At 32.2% G+C, this 20,788-nt stretch overlaps 8 protein-coding genes across 8 annotated transcripts; 4 read left to right on the top strand and 4 right to left on the bottom strand.

Moving 5' to 3' along the window:
- Positions 1-211: 211 nt before the first annotated feature.
- FG386_000954 (signal peptide protein) lies at positions 212-2,359 on the bottom strand (the record flags this gene model as incomplete). The annotated part of the gene is made up of 1 exon (XM_067340347.1): positions 212-2,359. One exon carries the CDS (start codon positions 2,357-2,359, stop codon positions 212-214), a length of 2,148 nt encoding a protein of 715 aa, XP_067196105.1.
- A 1,201-nt stretch (positions 2,360-3,560) lies between these two features.
- Positions 3,561-4,097, top strand: FG386_000952 (centrin like protein; the record flags this gene model as incomplete). Its single annotated transcript, XM_067340345.1, has 1 exon — positions 3,561-4,097. The coding sequence occupies one exon, from the start codon at positions 3,561-3,563 to the stop codon at positions 4,095-4,097; it is 537 nt and encodes a 178-aa protein (XP_067196103.1).
- A 248-nt stretch (positions 4,098-4,345) lies between these two features.
- On the bottom strand, positions 4,346-7,729 carry FG386_000951 (phosphoenolpyruvate carboxylase; the record flags this gene model as incomplete). The annotated part of the gene is made up of 1 exon (XM_067340344.1): positions 4,346-7,729. The coding sequence occupies one exon, from the start codon at positions 7,727-7,729 to the stop codon at positions 4,346-4,348; it is 3,384 nt and encodes a 1,127-aa protein (XP_067196102.1).
- A 1,684-nt stretch (positions 7,730-9,413) lies between these two features.
- FG386_000950 (uncharacterized protein) lies at positions 9,414-10,394 on the bottom strand (the record flags this gene model as incomplete). The annotated part of the gene is made up of 1 exon (XM_067340343.1): positions 9,414-10,394. The coding sequence occupies one exon, from the start codon at positions 10,392-10,394 to the stop codon at positions 9,414-9,416; it is 981 nt and encodes a 326-aa protein (XP_067196101.1).
- Positions 10,395-11,949: 1,555 nt separating this feature from the next.
- Positions 11,950-13,524, top strand: FG386_000949 (uncharacterized protein; the record flags this gene model as incomplete). The annotated part of the gene is made up of 1 exon (XM_067340342.1): positions 11,950-13,524. The coding sequence occupies one exon, from the start codon at positions 11,950-11,952 to the stop codon at positions 13,522-13,524; it is 1,575 nt and encodes a 524-aa protein (XP_067196100.1).
- A 468-nt stretch (positions 13,525-13,992) lies between these two features.
- On the top strand, positions 13,993-16,776 carry FG386_000948 (RRPp/PMC2 like exosome exoribonuclease subunit with an RNAseD domain and an HRDc domain; the record flags this gene model as incomplete). Its single annotated transcript, XM_067340341.1, has 1 exon — positions 13,993-16,776. One exon carries the CDS (start codon positions 13,993-13,995, stop codon positions 16,774-16,776), a length of 2,784 nt encoding a protein of 927 aa, XP_067196099.1.
- Positions 16,777-16,888: 112 nt separating this feature from the next.
- FG386_000947 (CDC5 cell division cycle 5-like) lies at positions 16,889-19,276 on the bottom strand (the record flags this gene model as incomplete). Its single annotated transcript, XM_067340340.1, has 1 exon — positions 16,889-19,276. The coding sequence occupies one exon, from the start codon at positions 19,274-19,276 to the stop codon at positions 16,889-16,891; it is 2,388 nt and encodes a 795-aa protein (XP_067196098.1).
- A 319-nt stretch (positions 19,277-19,595) lies between these two features.
- Positions 19,596-20,615, top strand: FG386_000946 (uncharacterized protein; the record flags this gene model as incomplete). Its single annotated transcript, XM_067340339.1, has 1 exon — positions 19,596-20,615. One exon carries the CDS (start codon positions 19,596-19,598, stop codon positions 20,613-20,615), a length of 1,020 nt encoding a protein of 339 aa, XP_067196097.1.
- Positions 20,616-20,788: the final 173 nt, after the last annotated feature.

Raw genomic sequence — 20,788 nt, 5'->3', positions numbered from 1 at the left:
TTCATTTGGTGGAGTTGGAATTTTTTGGTCTTCTTCTAAAATTGGTTCATGTGTTGGTGTTTGTTTTGGTGGACATGATTGTGATGTTCCTTGTTTACGGTCTTTTCTCATTTGCTTGAGATCCTTCAATGTAAGACGTCCTCTAGTTGATTGTGTTTTATCTTTTTCATTCGGTGGAGTTGGAATTTTTTGGTCTTCTTCTGAAATTGATTCATGTGTTGGTGTTCTTCAATGTAAGAGGTCCTCTAGTTGATGTTCTTTTACATTTTTTAGTTGGTGGAGTTTGAGCTCTTTGATTTTCTGGAGTTGATTTTTGTGAAGAGTTTGGTGTTTCAGATTCTTGATCAGCTCTTAATCCTAGTCCTCCTATTCCTTTGCCGTTTATTTTAGTAAGTTTCATAAGACCTGTAAACTTTTTGTGAATTTTTTTCTTTTTATGTCTTTTATGTTGTTTTGATGATTTTGTCGTTTCAGATTCTTGATCTGAATTTAGTCCCAGTCCTCCTATTCCTTTGCCGTTTATTTTAGTAAGTTTCATAAGACCTGTAAGCTTTTTGTGATATTTTCTTTTATCCGTTTTAGGCTCTTTTTGATTTATTATTGAATCTTCTTTTGATGGTGTTTTTGCGATTTGTTCATTGTCATCAGGAGTTGGTAGTAATGTTGGGCTTGTTTGGTCTTCTAAATTTGGTTCAGGTGTCGGGGACTGTTTGGGTGGTAGTATTTGAAGTCTTCTTGGAAGTCTTCTTGGGAAAGGTTTCGGAGGTTTTTCTGGTGGTGGTGGAGGAATAGATTTTGGAATTTCTGGAAGTACTACTTGACTAAAACAATCAGAGTCAATATCAGATAAACTGTAACTGCGACCACTACTTGTTAAGGAGCTTGATTCAGAAATTTCAGTCATACGTTTTCTTCTTTCTTTTAGAATTTTTTGAAGGTCTTTTCCAGATGATTTTCCACTTTTTTTGGTGTAAGTGGAACTCCTGGTTATAGAGTACTTATATTTTCTTGACTTAGATCCTTTCTTACTTTTACCTCTGTTGTCATATCCTCCAGTATCATATTCTCCATCATCATATTCTCCATTATCATATTCTTCATCGTCATATCCTCCATTATCATGTCCCCCATCATCATGTTCTTCATCATCATATTCTTCATCGTCATATCCTCCATTATCATGTCCCCCATCATCATGTTCTCCATTTCCATTTATATCATCATGTTTTAGTTCGTCATCTTTTTTAACTATTGCATTCTTACTATCAAGATATTCTTTCATTTTTTTAGCAATATATGAGCAGTAAGCTTTTTCTATATCAAGTTCTCCTTTTTTACTGGTTTCTTGGTATTCTTTCTCGATTCTACAGAGTTTTTTAAGTTGTTTTTTATATTGATCAGAATCAAATTTGTCCAATAGATCTTTACAGCCTTTACATCGTTTGTTTTTATTACAGTGCTTTGAATCGTTACCTAGAATACATTGAAGAGTTCCAGTTTTAGCTGGTAAAAAAAATTGTTGATATTCACCTCTTAATTTTGCTCTTTCAGTTTGTGTAGACATATACTTTCCATATTTTGTTTGCTTAATCAAAAATTCTTGTTGTTCCATGTAAGAAATACAATGTTTTGAAAATTTGAGCTTTAAATTTTTTAACCTGACTTTCAATATTAATGATGTATGATACATCTGTTGATTCGCTGATAAAATAGCATTTACAACAGCAGGATTACCTTTAATCTTAGAAAGTTCTCTCAATTTTTTAGAGTTTTCTTTATGAGTATTTGAATATTCGTTAATCATATGAATTAAAAGTTTTATTGCTTCCAATAAGGTTTCACAAAGTTCAGCTAATAACAACTCATTTCTTTCAGATATAAAATTCTTTTCAATTATTTCGTTAATTTTAGCCAGGTCATTTATGGCATTATACTCTGCTTCAGATAACTCTTCCACGCTAACTTGTCTTACAAAAATATTACCACTACTTGAAACATCAGATGTAGTTTGTTCGTTGCTGTTGTCACCTTCGTACATTTTCGAGTCTGTATAACCCTCGTCACGCTCACAATAACCATTTTCATATGATTCAACGTTCGAACCATGATGGGTACACAAACCAGTATTACCTTCATTTTCACATTCTATACAATATCCTCCATATGCTCCATAGGCACTTAGATCCTCATCTTCACTAGAGTTTCCACTTTCTGCCTTTAGGGAAAGTAGGGATGGCGTAAAATTAAATTCGTATCCCTTATTTATAAATAATAGATTTATGCAAGTGTCTGAACCATCATTTTTTGGATTAATAAATAGGAATAACAGTAAGATACCCCTAATTATTAAAGCGACCATACAGGATTTACTTTATTAATATAAAATCAGTGACCAAATTCGAAATATGACTTTCATTTGAGTGTATATTATGACTATAAAGCCTGTTAGATAACACAAAAACAGTAAAAAAACCTGACTTTCAGAATAATTATCAGATAATTCTGAAAAATAATAAGAAGCGTATAAACATGTTAATTTTTGGGATACATTGACTTGGCGCCTTTTATTTTTTAAATAAAGATGACTAAAAATGCAATGTTGAGAATTCAGGGTAAGACTTAAGTTAAATATTTTTAAATAGAAAAATTTAATTTGAGGTATTTAACTTGGAAATATAGGTTAAGTGGTTTTATATATCATTTACATAATTATTTGATGTTATTGCTTGAGTTAGTTAATTGAATATATGTAGATTTATTTATTTCCATGTATGGGATAATAAGGATTGATACTTTCTTGATAAACTTTGAACTGAATATAAAATAAATAGTATTTTCGTGAACAGTCATGTTAAAATTAAGTTTAGTCAGGAAGTTAATGGAAGAAGTTGTTAAATGAGAGAAAGTGTTGTAGAGGCCTCAGGATAATAGCATAATATTAAAATTGAGAGTGTAATGAAAACAGATATTCAAGGCAATACTTTTTTTAGTGATTACTTAAAGATAAAATGAACCAAATAGTACGAAAGAAGGAAATGTAAATTTATGTTTAGAGTCGAGTATAGAATTAAGTGAGTAAGTTTGGAATACTAGAATGGATTTTTACTTAGTTTGAGTCCAGAAGAAGCTTATTAAAGTAATGTTTCAGTTAAAAGTAGGAATTGTGTAAACATTATATGTCATAAATTCTGAAATGAAGTCAGCTGTCGGAAAGACACGGTCTTAATAAGGTTAATGCGAGGAGTAGCAATTGCTAAAAGTACAGTTTAGTTAAACTGATTTTTTAAACCAACAACGTTGATAAGTACAGTTATTTTTGCGTGTTTTTTCTAGTCATGTATAATTAAATGTAATTATGAATAATTTATATACCAACTTTTAGCGGTAAAATAAATGAGGTAAATAAGCATTGATAAAATAACCTACGATTTTATAAAACACTTAGTATAAATAATACAAGTTTGATTAAAATAAGGATAATATTTTGTAACAGATCATAAAATTTAACGTAAGAAGTTCATTGTATTTTCGGTGTTTACTTTTAACGGAACAAAATACCGATGTTAGCTAGAAAGGAACATACTAGTAGCTTAGCAGTCGGTAATTCAACATCTGGAGCAATTTCCAGAAGAAGAAGATTGAGGAATGAGATATCAGAAGAGCAAAAACAGGAGATAAAGGAGGCCTTTGAACTTTTTGATACAGAGAAAACTGGTAGAATTGACTACCATGAATTAAAGGTTGCAATGAGAGCTTTGGGATTTGACGTGAAAAAAGCACAAGTTTTGGAGATAATGAGAGAATATGACAAATCTGGAAGTGGACACGTTGAATACAAGGATTTTGTTGATATAATGACTCAAAAAATACTCGAGAGGGATCCAAGGGAGGAAATACTAAAGGCATTTAAGTTGTTTGATGACGACAATACGGGAAAAATATCTCTTAAGAACTTAAGAAGAGTTGCCAGAGAATTAGGAGAGAATATAACTGATGACGAATTGCAGGCAATGATAGAAGAATTTGATAAGGATATGGATGGAGAAATAAATGAGGAGGAGTTTATTTCTATTATGAAACAAACTAGTTTGTATTGAATTAGTTGATTTGAGATCCAAATCTTTAGTTTAATATATATATGTTCAAATAATTAACGCTTATTTTAAAAAAAAATCAGACTAGTCACTGTTAACTTTTAATGAGGTAAACATAACTGTGTAATAGGTGTTTCATTTGTTTATTTAGCTTTTGTTATTTTGTGTATTATTTCATCGATTATTATTGTAAAAATAAGACAATATGGTAATGTGCTTGAATATAAAGGAAATTATTTGAACATGTGGTTTCACCCGGTAAACTTCATTCCGGCTGAAATAGATTGAATTGATATTTTGAGTGCGTTTTCTATTTTACTTAGTTCAGCAATGTCCTCATCGCATTCTTGCTTTTGAGATGAATCTATTATTTTTCTTCTGCGATCAATACATTCAATTTGAACGAGATGGCATGGAGTTAACCACGAGAATCTAAGGAGAATTGCTTTTCTAGTAACACAGTCAGAATCTAAAAGTTTTTCTTCTTTAGTGACCTCTAATACAAGTTTAATAGTTTCTTTTAGCTTTGATATCAACAAATCACCAATTTTTTGAAGTTTTTTTGGAGCAAGTATTTTGTTATAAAGATCGAATATGTCTGGATCTGCTTTCAGCAAGATCATAGATATTAGGTCGAAAAAACTTTTCATAAATGGCCAGTTTTGATACATTTCAGAAATTTGTTCTAGTTTACTTTGTTTCTTCATCTCGCTCAAAGCTGTTCCGAGACCTAGCCAAACCGGCAGGTGTGATCTAATCTGAGTCCAAGCAAACACCCAAGGTATAGCTCTTAAAGTTTCAATTCCTCCAGACTTTCTTTTCGATGGTCTACTTCCTAAGTTTAATTCACTTATTTCTTTCTCTGGAGTTACATTTCTGAAGTATTCAACAAATTCGTCAGAGGTAAAGTCATTATTGCCCTCACCGAATACTATTTTTCTATACTCTTTCATAGATAAATCGCTCATTTGATCAAGTAACTCTCTCCATGAATCCTTGACCTGTAGTTGCAATCCAATATTTGTTGAAATATTAATTGAAGTAAATCTCGCTGTAAGTATCGCAGAACAATAGGTTTCCCATGTTTTATATGCAATTTCCGAAAGGCCAAATGACTGTGTAATTGCTTCTCCTTGAACTGTAATTCTCATTAACGAGTTTATTGTATTTTGTGGTTGACTTAATATTGCAAGATGTTGTGGTCCTCCACCCCTTCCTACACTCCCTCCTCTCCCGTGGAAAAAGAGGATCTCAACTCCATACTTTGCAGCAATGTTAGATAGTCTTTCTTGAGCGTTGTAAAGCTGCCAGCTGGAGGTAAGTCTGCCCCCGTCCTTGCTGCTATCGGAATATCCAATCATAACCTCCACTATTCCCTTGTCCACCGTCTTAATATAGTTAAGATACCATTCATTAGATAACAAAATTTCAAGAGTTTCTTCTGCGTTGTTAAGTGCTTCAACTGTTTCCAGAAGTGGAACGACCCTCATTCTTCTTGATGCTAATGAAGAAAGAATTGCAGCAGACGATTTCGGGGATTCAATCAACCCAATTCCAATATTCGCATTATTATTTTGAGATTGTGAACTATAATTCAAAAAATTACAGCCAGATAGAGATGAGTTAATAGAAGAACACCTTCTTTTAATAAAAGAATCGATATCGTTGATCTCAGCATGTACCTCACTGTCGGCACTTATAGTTGAGAAGAATTCCTTTTGTAGTACTTGAACACAAAGGATATCAGAGGGTTTCATGCACATTGATATAATGTAAGACCCCAAAGCTTCGGCTCCCAAGTGTGAACATTCATAAAACGTTTCGAGCACCTCAGCAGTGTCTTTTGACCAATTTAGTCTGTATGGGATTAGTGGCCGTTTTGACTTTAAACAATTCAACAAAAATTCTTGTTTCTCTTTCTCAGTGAACTCTGAGTAGTTACCAATTCCTATGTAATTGCATATTTCATTCATAGCGTTTTCGTGTTTTGAGGCTTCTTGACGAATATCCAAACGCATTAATGAGAGCCCAAATGCCGATATTTGTCTGATTACGTCCAACAACATTCCTCTTCCAAGTTTAGCTGAAACAGATTTCCTTGTTATCCAAGTAATTGACACGTTTTTGCCCATGTATTCATCATCTTTAGTTCTTTCTTTAACCTCCTCATCATAGTCCTCTAGTGACTCGTACATTAACAATAGTGGCTCTAAAAGCTGCTCTGTGGAGTGAAAAGCAAGAGCCCTTCTTGTCTCAGAATTGACAGAGTGTCCATGATTTAGTGCATCTAAATAGTAATCTCTAGTAGCCAATAATCTGATGCGAACGTAATGCAGAAGTTTTCTGTAAAGCTCATATTCTGGAATAAAGCCCATAAAAGGACGAAGGCAAACAGTTGCATCACTAGTTACATCACCACTATATACTTGGTGTCCAGACGCTGGTTTAACATAAAATTCAATATCAGGCAAATTCTCGATGTACCTTCTTAGTTTATCGTTTGTTGAAACAATAGGTATTTCAAACATAAGTTCCTCAATTTTTTCCAAGAATGTATTACACGCCCTTAATTTCATGTTAATTACTGATAATCTCGTTACTTTCGCTGTTACAAAAGGATTACCATCTCTGTCTCCGCCAACCCAAGATGAATATTTAAAAAGAGTTCTTGTAGGTGGAAGTGGATTCATACCGAATTCATAAAGTATTTCATCTACTTTTCTCAAAAATGTCGGTAATGTGTTGAAAACCGTTTCTTCAATGGTATTTACAGTATTTTGCACTTCATCTACTGGAGTTGGCCTTGCTCTTCGCAGTGTATCCACATTCCAAAGCATAGCTAATGTTCTTTGAAATTCGTATTTGGCGTTCATCTCTTCAAACGGAGTTAGGTCGTTCCTGTCTAGGTAAATTATTAGTTCTCCTATTTTTTGACAACACTTTATCACTGATATTCTCTGTGCTTGTGTAGGATGAGCCGTTACTACCAGGTCAACTTCTTGTTCACATATTGCCTCGTAAATTCTTTCCTTGCTTACTCCTGCAGCTATTAGCTTTTTAATTGTGTTTCTGAGTGAGTGAGTGGCTATATTAAGTACATCATTCTCTTCCATATCGGAATCAATGTTAAATTCACGCTCGAAACGTCTGTTTTGACGTATTCTTTGCGCCGATTCAGCATAATTTATAATCATGCACATTTGGTTAAAGAGTGAGACTACCAGTGTAAGCATTGTACTGTCTAGGCTGTGTATTTTCTCCCATAGTAATTCAAGAGAACATTTGTCTCCAGATTCCGCAAAAGACAGTGACAATTTTAGTATCTCAAATATTTTATTTATTCCAAAATTCTTACTTTCATTTAAGTCAGCATTTGACAGTGCTGTATCGTTCTCGCCTTTTCCGATAAATATGTCCTTCTTTGAACTTTGCCAGTGTGAAGTTACCAATGTAAACATATGGAGCTCCATGGCTCTTATGTCCTCATCGAGTGGCTCATTTAACTTGTTTAATATTCTCTCGCGTTCTGTCAATGTTCGATTCGGTTTGTCTAGAAAAGTGCAGAACTCCTTCTTAAATCCTATAGGCAACAAACGGCTCTCAATTTTGTTTTCCTCATGTTCCAATCTACTCATAACTACTTTATAATCTTGTTTTTAAGTTCCTCCAGGATAAATGTCTCAATTAGTACTTGTTTATATCACCAAATGTATCCGGTGCAAGTATTTGAAGATGTTAACTACAAACAGTAACGTTAATATGTAACCTTGAATTTATATACAATTAAGGTATTTTAACTATATTGAAGTTAATGTGGAAAAAGTGTATACTATATTGTGGGTACCAAATTAAATATTTGATTTAGGAAGAATCTAAAGAAGAAAGTACGAGTACTTTGGATCTAATTAGGAAGAAGATTAAAATAAATTTAAATGTTTTGTATTTATATATAAAAAACAATAATAAATCTATTTATTTACCTTAATAAGTTGCCTTTTCAGTTATATGTCTCAATTTAATACAAATTTTAGAGATCATAAATATTCGTGTTTCGATACCCCCTCTTTCCGCCAATGGATGGATTTATATTTAAATATCTGCTTTTTCGAGTTTATTTATGGGTTAATTATATTATTTTATCTTAAATTTGATTTGTTATGTTTGCTTGCATGAACTTCTTGTATAATTTAAGACTACCTTATTTTTGAACCCGGATTATTGTTTTTAAGGGTAATTTTGTTCATATATTTAATCAGTTTTAGCCAGTAATTGAAGTATCAAAAGACTCTAGTTAGTCTGTTTGATAAGTAGATACTTTGTAGTAACCTCTGATTTTTTTATATTCAGAGAACAGTGGTCTCAGGATTTAATTAGTTTCTGTTTTTCTTGATCTTTTGAACTTTTACTTGGGCAAGCGACCTCGAAGATTTTTCCTCCAGTATAAAAGGTGTTTTTTGTTAAAGTCCGAGTTTTTAGAGATTTTGATTCGATATGATTTAACTTTATTTGAGTCTAATAAGATTAAGTGTTTGTTCAGAAAATAAAACAGAGTTTCACATTATTTAATACAGATAATATACATTAATAAAAAAAAAAAATTAATGCATAGATATTAAGTCATGATAATTTCAACACAAAAATTTCTTGGCCTGATAAGAATACAAACGTGATGCTTTAGAGCAATTATTTATATTGTCATTTGAGCCATTAACACATTTAACACATTTAACACATTTAACACATTTAATAACATTAAAAAAGAAAAAAAACATTAAATACACCACTTTACATTTAACACTTGATTGTTTTGCCATTTTCACATAAATCACACAAATTTTGAAAAAAATTCCCTTTTCATTAAAGTAAAAAAAAATACACAATATAATATCCACATAATATAGTTTACTAATTCATTGAAGTTATAATTTAATGATCCATTAAATTTAATTAAATATCAAAAACATCACACATTTTCAAAAAACAACCCATTTCACTTTATTTAATTCGAACAATAATAATAGTTTACGTAAACTTTCGGAAATATGTTTATTCAAAATTATATACCACTTAAAAAAATACATTTTACTTTAACATAATTACATTAAACAAAGTCTTTAAATGATCATATTTTCACAATTAAATTACCACTTATTATAAACCACATTATTTATACATATAAAAAATTGAATTCAACACAAACATAAAAATTTTAACAATATATATTTTCTTTTCAAATGCTTTAACTTGATTATTTCTTAATACTAGTATTAATAGCAACAATTTTTTTTCTTTTTTTTTCATTTCTTTGTTTATATATATTTATTGGTTGTTTTGATAATTTTTTATGATTTTTGTAAGGCCTTTTTTGTTCAAAAATACCTTAATGTTTAAATCAAATTCCATAATGCTGTTGTGCTTTGTATTTATAAGCAAAAGAATACCAGAACTTATGTCTACAGTAAAATTGTTTTGCTCATTCTCGTAATTAAATGGATTTCTTTTGTTTAAGAAATTCATAGAATTTAAATGAACTCTTCTTCTTTTGTTTGATATAGTGGAATCAAGCAAATCATACACATTCAAGTACTGAGAAAACTTTATCTGACTAAAATCGATATAGTTTTCATTTACAATTTTTTCAAGTATGATATTTACCTCTTCTTTATTTTGTTGGTTTGAAGAAAGTATTTCCACTAGGTCAATTTCCAAATGATTCAAAATACTGTCTAAGTCTATTAGCTTTAAAGTTTTCTTATCTGATATCATGTGCGAACATTTATTATCATTATTTTTGTTACTTTCATTTATTAAACAAGAACCTTTTTTGTAACTTTTATGTAGGTTGTCATTTACACAAATGTAGTTATCCATATTGAAATTATTGTTATTAAGTATATCTTGTTGAAAATGATCTTTTTGGAATTTGTAATAATAGTAATAACAACTGTAAAATTTCTCATTCTCAAATGATCCACAGTACCTTCCATATCTATCATAATAATTACCATTTATACATCTCTCACTGTCTATATAATAAACATTATTATTGATTGATTCAATATTATTTAAGTTAATTTCAGAAATAGGTTTCTCTGAAAACTCATTTTCCTCTGTTAAGTCGGAATTTTCATCATTATTTTCAAAACAATTAATAAAAATAAATTTAGAATAATCAAATTCTTCACTTTTATTTTCTACAAGGATGCTATTGGTTGAATCCTTATTTCCACTCATCATGTATAAAGAAATGGTTTGGAGACTCATATCATTAACTTCATTTAAATCAAGCCCTCGATTCATCTTTGTTTTATATTGAAATAGGTGGTCCAAATATGTCAGTTTTATTTGTTTTTATTTTTAAAATTCTTAAATTATGATGAAAAAATTTAGTATCTTTATTTTCATATTTGTTTAACGAAGCTCACATATGGTAATATCAGCTATTTTTAGTAATCTATAATACATACATGGACACTATTTGCCTTGTATTTTTTTTTCTTCTATTTGATATTCAGATAAATACGTAAATGTATTTTAAACAAGAGAAAAAATACAAACTCACTTGTCACTAATTAAAACCATAATTAAATCTCAAAGGTTTAAATAATGACTTTAAGGAGAAACGAGATCGTTTTCAAACAAAGATAAGGAATAACTCAACTTCACTTATTTATTTTGGATTATTCTTATTAACCAACTCAATATTTCAATTTTATTTTATGTTTCCATTTGAAAACAAAACTAAAAATAATTCCAAGGGATTTATACCCCCAAAATTGGAGCTATTTTTAATTTAGTTTCAATACTATCTCAAGAAATTATTTGTTATAAAAAATGTTATTCTATCAACTATTTAATCTTTATATCTAACCTGTTTGGTTGATAGAATAAAACTCTAAATTGAACAAATAATTTATATAATTAACGCAAAAAAAAAAATAATGAATCCTAATAAAAAATAATCAGATCATCTATTTATATCCTGCGTTAACTAAGATATATGTAGATCCTATGTTCGCAAAAGCGTAAATAAAGGAGAGGTGGGGGAAGGGCGGATTAATGAGGAAACGCTAGAGGGACAAATTAAAAGTTTAAGCAAAAAACTGAATTATTAGAGAATGCACTTGGCCATTTCTCCCAAAATATGTACCACTCAGTGTTTGTTTTGAGTAAAAGTCTTTAAAAGTTCTTTTTCTTCATTTCATTATTACCCGATAAATAACAAAGATAGTTCTAAGAGTGATTTCTCAATTAAGGTATTCAAAACCAAGGTAATTTTTTTTATTTTTATGATTTTAATAAATTTCTCAGATATCATTTATTGAGTGCTTATGTTGTTTGGTATCTGTATTTGTCTCTTGTTAAATCAATAAACCTCTTGAATAGTCTTTCCCTTTTATTTATTGAATTTGTTTACTTGTCTCAGTCTCCCACCTTTTCTCTCTGCAGTTCATGGTGGGAAATTTCCAGAATGGATTTGCGTAAATTTTAACTTCATGGTTTAAATGGGAATGTGTTTGAGGGATGACCTAAAGTGGGATTTATTAGTTTCTATCGATCAAAGTAAAGGTAGCCAAGTAAAAAAAAAAAACAGAAACAAGATGAATTGTATAAATCAAATCAGTGGAGACAGAAGTTTTAGTTCTGAGTGTCACCGAGTGGAATTTAACAATGCACTTATAACCAATTAAAAAGACGCTAATTTTACATGTAATAAGTAAATCAAGGGTAATTAGTAGACAAATTAAAAAATCGACCGCCAAAACATTAACTAAATAAATTAGTATAGGATGAAACAGTATTAAATTATAAATATTGTTTTTTTAGGATATTTGTATTTAAGTATTTTATTATTATGACAGGAATGGTTTCTGAGGAATTAGGTGGTAAATTGGATATATTGAGCTCACTGGCTTTAACATCTAATGAAAGTTCAAGTTCTTTTTCTAAATACTCCGTTAAGTTATTACTACTTGTAGGGTTGTCTTTAAGAGAAGACAACAGAAATTCCGATGATCAAAAAAATAAGAGTGTTGTAGATTCAGTAAAACCTTTGACTTTGGAGCCAAGACCACCAGTGATTGAGTCGAGCGAGAATATAAAAACGTATACAAATAGGTTTGGCACAAATGGGTTTATATCTCGAACTAATAGAGGCACTCAAAGGGGAAGAATCGTGGGAGGAAACGTTTCTGGGATAACTAGAAGTATAATCAAACAAGAAGATGACAATTTATGGGACATGCCATGTTCGGACATGGGGAATTTAACATTGGGTGATATTCGGGAAGCTGAAAGTAAAATCAAGGCGGAAGACATTACACTTGATCAATATGTTGAAAAACGCAAGGAGTTCATAATTAAAAGGGGTCCTGTTTTTCCTTCTGAAACTCGACAAACAAACAATCACTCTCAATTAATTGGAGTCGAGGAAGCGAATGATTCTTCTAATGCTCGACAGTTGTTTTCCGGGAAGGATCAACGACAACAAAATATTTTGGATTCAGGTATTAATTCAAACGGTAATGGTGGCAATTTTTCTGACAAATTAGTTGAACAAGTCTCAAAAAGAGTAGTTACTGTTATTCCATCTGCTTCTAACAGAAAATTGTCCACTTTTTCTGGTGATTTCTTAAAAGGACCGGCTAATTTATCTTTGTTTGATATGAATACGCCAATATTTGACGACGATTGCAATGATTCAACTGATTTTTATACATCAAACGTCGATTTGGCAAACAAAACAATGAACCAAGAAAGAACAAATACTGGTATTTTAAACACATCAAAAGTTGCAGATACATTGTCCACAAAGCATGCTGAAGTTGCTAGTACTACAGCAGTATCAACAACAATAACTTCCAGCTCTACTACAAATCTTTCTTCGACTACAACGTCTAATTTTAGTTGGTCAAACAGAATTGTGAATCAGGATGACAGTCAAAAAAATAATATTAATCTTGCCAATTTATCAGCATCCTTTCCGGCTTTGTCAAAGAACACTCAAATAAATCAGACATTTAACAAAGGCAATGTTTTGGGTGGAAATTCTCAGTCACAGCAGATAGAGTCTAATAATATTCTGCACAGACTTCAGACAGCCGCAGGGCTCTCCTCTAAACTTGCGACCGGGAACAACTTAAGCGACAAAAGCAGCAATAATTTAGACAGAAATGGAGCTTTTTACAACAATAAATATAACCAAAACAATCAAATTTTAAAGCCAAATGGCGGAATTTCCTCAAATGAATACCCTCCTTTGTCTTCCGCCTCGAATATCGGCTCAGGTTATTCTACTCAGGGTGGTGTGCAGCAAAGAACTAATCAGGTCAAAACTAATGATGCTGGGAGGCTCCTGATGTCTATTATTGGTGCAGGTCAACATAAAAATGACAGTAAGGGAAACCTTGGAGGCTACTCAAGGTATTAGCATAAGTAATTCGTTTTTTCTTTTAATTTTTGATATAAAATATTCTAACGTGCACTAAATAATACAGTTGACGTTATTGATCTCTTTATTACAAAAATAATCTACTATTAATTAGCTCTCTTTTATAGTCTCGCACATTTTCTTCATACTTTTGAGATACGCGCCAAATGTAACATTTACATTATTGTAATAACCGGACAAATGCGGTTTAATATTACTAGGTGTTATTACAGTAGGTGTATGTATGTATATGAATTTTTTTTGCATTGATAGAGAACAGTCTGAATCCATTGTTTTTATGTTTGAATGTTGGCATGAATCAACAGTTTCTTACAAGTGTTGACTTTTGAAAAGCAGTGTATCAAAACAGGTTTCACATTATTTATCTTTGTGGACGTTAAAATAAAGTCAAGGCAATAATTTAGGGTATTTTATTAGGTTCTGTTTTACGGGAGGGTTTAAGAGGGAATGGATTCAGATATACGAAGTTTTGGCGAAGGAGATGTGAATGCAGGTGACATGCCTTACAGTGATGTGAAAGGTGAGGAAAAATGCCAGTTTATGGACTTGAAGGCAAGGGGCTTTTTTGGTGTAGATATGAAAGGTGAGTGCGATGTTTGCAGGAAGATGGAGAACAAGTTTAGACTTCTTTTAAGTGAGAATGAAAAGTCATTGATGGTTCAATCAAACTGGAGAGACTTGATAGATAATTTTAGCATTGTTTTTGTTCCAAGACTGATTTCTACACCAAACAAAACTCAAGAGGATGTTGAAAGTGATGTGGTTATTGCGGAATTATTACGTTATAATCAATTAAGAACAAGTAACGGTTTTAAAATAATTTCTGAATACAGACATGTTGAAGCAGAAAGTAGAGGCTATTCTGTAAACAACAAAAAACATAGTAATGTTATTGGACTGTTGCATCCAAGGCATTATTCAACAAACATTGATTACTTATCTGAAAATAACTCAGAAAATACGGGAATACTTTTGATTGACGAGTTAAGTCGAATATTGCATGATAAGGAACTTGTAATGTGCCAGAAGTATGTTTTGTTTAATTACAAGTACTTTACAAACGTTTACGAAAAAGAATTAAGATCCCTGGTGTGGGCGATAAATGGTACCGTGTATCACGCAGGTGGAGATGAATGCAACATAACGGATATTAAGGAGGCAAAGTCATACTTTAATTTTTCATACTCCTCCCCAAGATTGCCTCTTCCACTTAACACCACCCCTTTAATATTTGTTAATGATGTTGAGGGATTAAAACAGGTAATAAGGGAGATATTGGATTATATGGAGATGCATTATAGAGTTTCTGAGGATAATTCGCCCTTTATATTGTCAATAGATTTGGAGCATCACTCAACACAAACATACAAGGGTTTTGTTTCGCTTATTCAAATGAGTACTAGGAAGAAAGATTATATTATAGACCCTTTTTGCGTTTTTCACGAACTTGTTATGTTGAACGAGTTAACCACAAATCCAAGAATTTTGAAGGTGTTACACGGATCAGACTTTGATATCTTTTGGCTTCAAAGGGACTTTTCTGTTTATATCGTAAACATGTTTGATACCGGTAAAGCAGCTAAACTTTTAAATACTCCTGGCGGATACTCGCTCAAGAATTTGATGGAGGTATACTGCAATATAGATATGGACAAAACACATCAGTTGTCTGACTGGAGGGAAAGACCATTATCTGAAGAAAAGATTAAATATGCGAGATCTGACACACACTATTTGCCTTACATTTATGACATATTAAAAAATTTATTGTTATTGCATTCTCACATAAAATCTGGATTTCTGCTTTCCACCTCGGATGCGATGATGGAGATTGATCACACGAATATTTTGTTAGAGAAAGAGAATTCAACAAAATTTAACATTAATTTCAAGTGCATAGACTCTTACATGGCTTTAGATATCAGCGATTTGGACCCCTCTCCGCTTTTAACTGCCCTGCACAATAGTCGTCAGGTTTCTGCGAAGACTTACTTTACGAAACCCGTAGACATTTGGGCAAAGCTTCACTCTATTAAAGGAAAACTGTTGAGGTCTTGCATGAATAGTCAATTAGACAGAGTGTTGTGCCTAACTATCGGTTACTTTTTGTTATTATGGCGGGAGGGTCTCGCGAAGTTATTAGATTTGACTCCGAGTTATATATTAAAAGATTTGATGATTGTTAAAATAAGCAGTAAACAACCAACAAACGAGGTTGAGATCTTTGAGTTGTTTAATCCTGTCCCTGTGAACGTTAAAAGACATTCTGAGGCTATTTTGGGCATAGTTAATACTGTCAAGAGTAATATAGTTTCTAAAAGTGAGGAGGCTATTTTTGAGTTAAATTCTGTTATTTCCCACATACTTTCAAACGTATCTGAAGGATTGTCCAAGAGTAATGAGAGAGGCGAGGATATGGGGGCAATTCCTCCTTGCCCCGGAAAGTCTGTGGTTGAATGCAAACAAATTGGAGATCTTGAATCCAAAACAGTAGACAAAAACTTAAGCATTTGTAGTGACAGTAAAGAGTCATTCACTCCTACGTTTGAGAAGAGAGCAAAGAGAATCAAAATAAGAATATCTACTGATTCTGTTGACGATTTTGCCGATAATTTATTCGGACAGCCTTTCAGTAAAAGGGACAGTATTGTCTCAGATGAAACTCTCATATCAAACAGAATAATAAATGACATCAACAAAAGCATGTATAAGGGGAATTCAAGTTCTCTAATTTCCAGGTTTCCGGATACAAGAAAAGGAGAGGACTCTGTGTCTGATAAAATTACCGAAGAATCCGATTGTCCTAGGGATAAGGTTGATACCGGTGTCTTTACAAAAGTCGAAGGTGCAGAATCAGATGTTGATAATATAGATGTAAGTATAGATGACGATAAAGTTATGATTTCGAGGAAGTCGCTTAAAGAGGAGTACGATAATGACAGTGACTACCTTGATCGGATAAAGGGGAGAAAGAGACGGAAAAAATCTGACGATGAACAAAAAGAAAAGTCTTCGAGCCAGATGTTGTTTGTTTCTGAGAATAATTTGACTGAAAAATTTTTAGAAAAACACAAGATCTCGGAAATCCACGAAAAAGTCAAGGGTTTACCTGCAAGTTTTGTTTGCGATGAACAAATTCCAGACTTTATTAAAAAAGTGGATTCTTCATCTCCTGCAAGAGCAAAGAAGTTTATTTCCTCAAAGAAAACAAAAAAAAGACACAAGAAGTGAAATTCTAGTTTTTAGATTAAATATTAGCCCTATATATATATATATATATATATATATATATATATATACAAGTGCGTTTAATTGCACATTTATTGACTAAAAGCTACTTAAACTACTGCTTATTTGATATATGTTTGTAGTAGTGTTTTTGAAGGGTCTCGTTCAGTTTTTTCTCGAATTCGTATTCCTTGTAAGTGTTTTCCAGTCTGGTTAAAAACACTTGCTCCTCCTTTTTCATCATTTTGTCTTGGAGTTGTATATTCGACTCCAATTCACTAACATCTGACTGTAGCTTTTGAATTTCACTTTCAAATTTAGTTGAATCAGAAATAACCGTTTCTAATGTGTCTTCTATATCCTCGGATAACTCTCTATTTTGTCTTTCCAAATCGGCGTTTGTCGCTCTTAAATCTTCAATCAAATTGTTCAACGAGGAGGTTAACTCACTTTCTGAAAGGTCTGCTGTCAACATATACTCTTTTTTAAAAGGAACATATATGTATTTTGGATTGTAGAGAGAGTTTGATATTGTATCAATTAGATTTCTGCTTTCTTCAGAAAAAGTTTCCCTCTCACTCTTTACCCTGATAACCTCTTCTTCTATTAGTCTCTCAGCATTCATTATCTCCTCTTGTGTTATTGTTTTGTCCAGTTCCTCGTAGTGTTGAATGCTTAAATCGTTTTCAAAGTCAAGCTGGAATATTTTATACAACTCAGAACCGTAAACTTGAGTTATGTATTCAGGTATTCTCTGGGGATGGGTCCTCACGTCTCTTAAAAACAAATATTCCAGCTCGCTTTTAATTAAAATAGAAGCATTCTTATAGTAAATGTCAGTTTTTTCCGAAGATTGATCCTCCTCAAATTCCATCTGTGTGTATTTGTTTTCTCTAAGTATATAGGGTCTAGGCAGGTTTAGCGTTACAACTTTTGTTTCAAAAGAAAAACCTTGATTAGAGGCTTTTTCTACGGGGAAAATCCTATTTACCTCGCTCAAAATATTGTTTTTCACAGAGTTGTACTTATGTTCGTGATGCCTCTTTAAAACATTAACGTCTATCTCAACTTTATTTACTGCGGGTGGAAGGTCGTACAACAAAGATTTAGCTTGTATTTTGTACATCTCAAGTCTGGCGTTTCTCCCTATGGGATCTATAGAAAAAATACTGCCACCATCACTTAACATTGACCCTGAATTTAAACTAAATTTGTCGCTAAGGGCTCTGTGTCGTCCTATAATTGAGGAAATGCTGCTTTTACTTGACATTGCATCTAAAATTAAGGATTTTTTAGATATCTTGTTAGGTTTGTACAACAAAGTCTTGTCTGAAGATTGCAGATTATGATTAGGACTGTCGTTATTTGAATCGTTGTTAATATTAATTTCAGATTCTAATTCATAATTTTCCATACCTACTGGATTAAATGGACTTGGCTTGTTTAAATTACTTAGTATGTTTTTTGACTTTTCTAATATTGTACTTTCATTAAAACCGCTATGGGCTTTGGAATCAATGATAGAATGTACATAAGAGTGACCGTATTTCGAGGAAGAATCTCCTTCATTATATGAAGCAAGATCAATAGAAGATATTATTTTTATATCGTCCAATGTCAATTGAGGCTCCGGCAACTCTAGTTTTCTTTTCTTAGTTATCTTTAGTGGTTCCTCAAATTTGAATTCTTTTGAATCTTTGTTTTTCTCATATAAGTACTTTTTGTCTTTCTTTATCATATTGATCTGCTTTAGACTTTTTTTTGACTCCTCTAGTTCACTAAAAGTAACCTTCCTTTCTTTTTTTTTATCCTCATCCTTCTCAAATACTCCTTCCTCAGGCAACTCTTCAAATGGTATCTCATTCAAATAGTCGTTTCCCTTGTACTTTTTCTTTCGGTATCTCATTATTGATGCATGTGAAAGCATACCTGACGCTTTCAATTCTCTTCTTTTTTGCAACATTGCAACCCTTCTTGCTTCTTCTAAGTGTCTTTCCCTTGCCTTTCTCTTGGCCTTTCTGCCGTTAGTATTAGCTAAACGGGCTCTTGCCTCCGATAACATGTCAATCTCATGCTCGTCCAAGTCAACTGAATCCGGCTTACTAGGTCTTGTTTCCGGGTGAGGATCTATTTCGCCTGGTCTAAGCTTTCTTGGGTCGTAATCCAGAGATAAAGTCTCGCCACTTGCCATATCTAAAAGCAATTCATAGTGTTCAAGGCACTGATGAGCAGTTCTACTAACTAGTGGAGCGATTGTTCGCCACTGACACGGAAATAATTTTGTTAAGTGAAGCAACTTCTCTTCTTCTTCCCTTGACCAATCGGACTTCTTGACTCTTGGGTCTAGCCACTCATACCATCTTGATTTGCATTGTTTCGCCGATTTCATAACAAGAAGAGATGCAACACGAGACCAGTTATTTAGCCCATATTTCATTACTGCAGCTTTAAGAATTTCATCTTCGCTATTCTTCCACAAACCACCCCCATATATCAGACTCATTTTTAAAATATTTAACTCTAATTAGTGCTCAAAAAACCTCTGTTTTGACATTATTCTTCCCAGTTAGTCTTGTGTACTCTTTTTAATCTTGCTCCTTTAAACAAACCAAAAGTAAGGAAATATGAATAGGCGCCACCACATTTTGTATTATTTTTCAGGTTTCATTAGGAATTTGTATTGATTTAAAGGTAACAACGTCCGGAATAGTTTGGCCAAAGCACGAAGGGTCCTAGTACTTGTGTCAAATGGATAAGTTTTGCACAGGCTAATTTTGAGGTGCCAATAATTTAAGTTTTGTTATTTGTCGTTTACTTTCAAAATGGATTCCGACGCACAGCTAAAATTGGTTTCAAACTTCATTCCTGGAATTGAAAATTCAAAGGAAAGATTAAAAAAGAGTCAAAAAAAAATGATTGCAAGAGAAAACAGGAAGCTCAAGCTTAGATCGAAACGTGTCGAGGAAAGAAAAAGACAAAGAGATTTAGCTTCTTCAGAGAGAAAAAAGTTGTTGGATTCAATGTCAGAAAATGAAAGAAGATCATATATTCTAAGGGAACGTTTTCTTAAAGAGCACAAATCTTTCTTCCTATCTAGGTATAAAATAAGTCACTTTTCAGAATATAAGTATTGCGATTCAGGCAAACCACACATTTGCTTTAATTTAAGTTTTGAGAATAAAATGACAGAAAAAGAGGCTAATTCACTGATCCGTCAAATTTCTCTTGGAAGAAGTTTTATGTTAAGGTCTTTAGAAATATTTGAGATCTCAAATCCTGAATGTGATGCAATGAGAACTCTTTTAGATATTTTCCCAAATGCAGAAACATCTAAATCCTATTACGATAAATTTGACTGGAAAGGTTGGATAAATTTCCACATTTCATCTATAAGACCCAACGACTACTTTCACAAGATAGGAGTCCAAAAATATTCAATGAATAAATGGATTATGGAACTACATGAAAGGCCATTTTGGGAAGTTTTTCCACTAGAAAAAATAGTGGTCCTTTCACCAGATTCAAATGAAGAATTGGAGGAATTTGAACCTGACAAAGTTTATATTATTGGTGGACTTGTAGATCGTACTGTAACAAAAAATGAATCTCTAAATCAGGCTTTGGAACGAAAATGTATATGCAAAAAGCTTCCCATCAAATCCCTTATTAGCGATAAAGCAAATTGCATTTTAAATGTAAATACAGTTGTGGAGATACTAGTAAATAAGTATCACGATAAAGATTGGAAAACGGCTATTTCTCAAGCTCTTCCAGTGAGAAAAGCTCAAAATCACAGTAGAAGAGCACTTAGAAAAAAGAAGGTCAATTCAAGTTCTACATGACATGAAATTTTCAATGTCACGAATAATTTCTTTTGTTATTGTTGATCGTTAATCGTCTGTCATTATTTGACTTTAATAATTCTTAATTCCAATTATCTACTAATAAAATCGTTAACTTAGTTATTAAATTAATTTTAGCATCATGCTTTTTAATTAAAAGCAGATATTTATAT

Source organism: Cryptosporidium ryanae (genome assembly GCF_009792415.1).
Source record: "Cryptosporidium ryanae isolate 45019 chromosome Unknown contig_19, whole genome shotgun sequence".
NCBI lineage: Eukaryota > Apicomplexa > Conoidasida > Eucoccidiorida > Cryptosporidiidae > Cryptosporidium > Cryptosporidium ryanae.
Note: the sequence above shows the minus strand (reverse complement) of the source record. Positions and strands in the feature narration are given on the sequence as shown.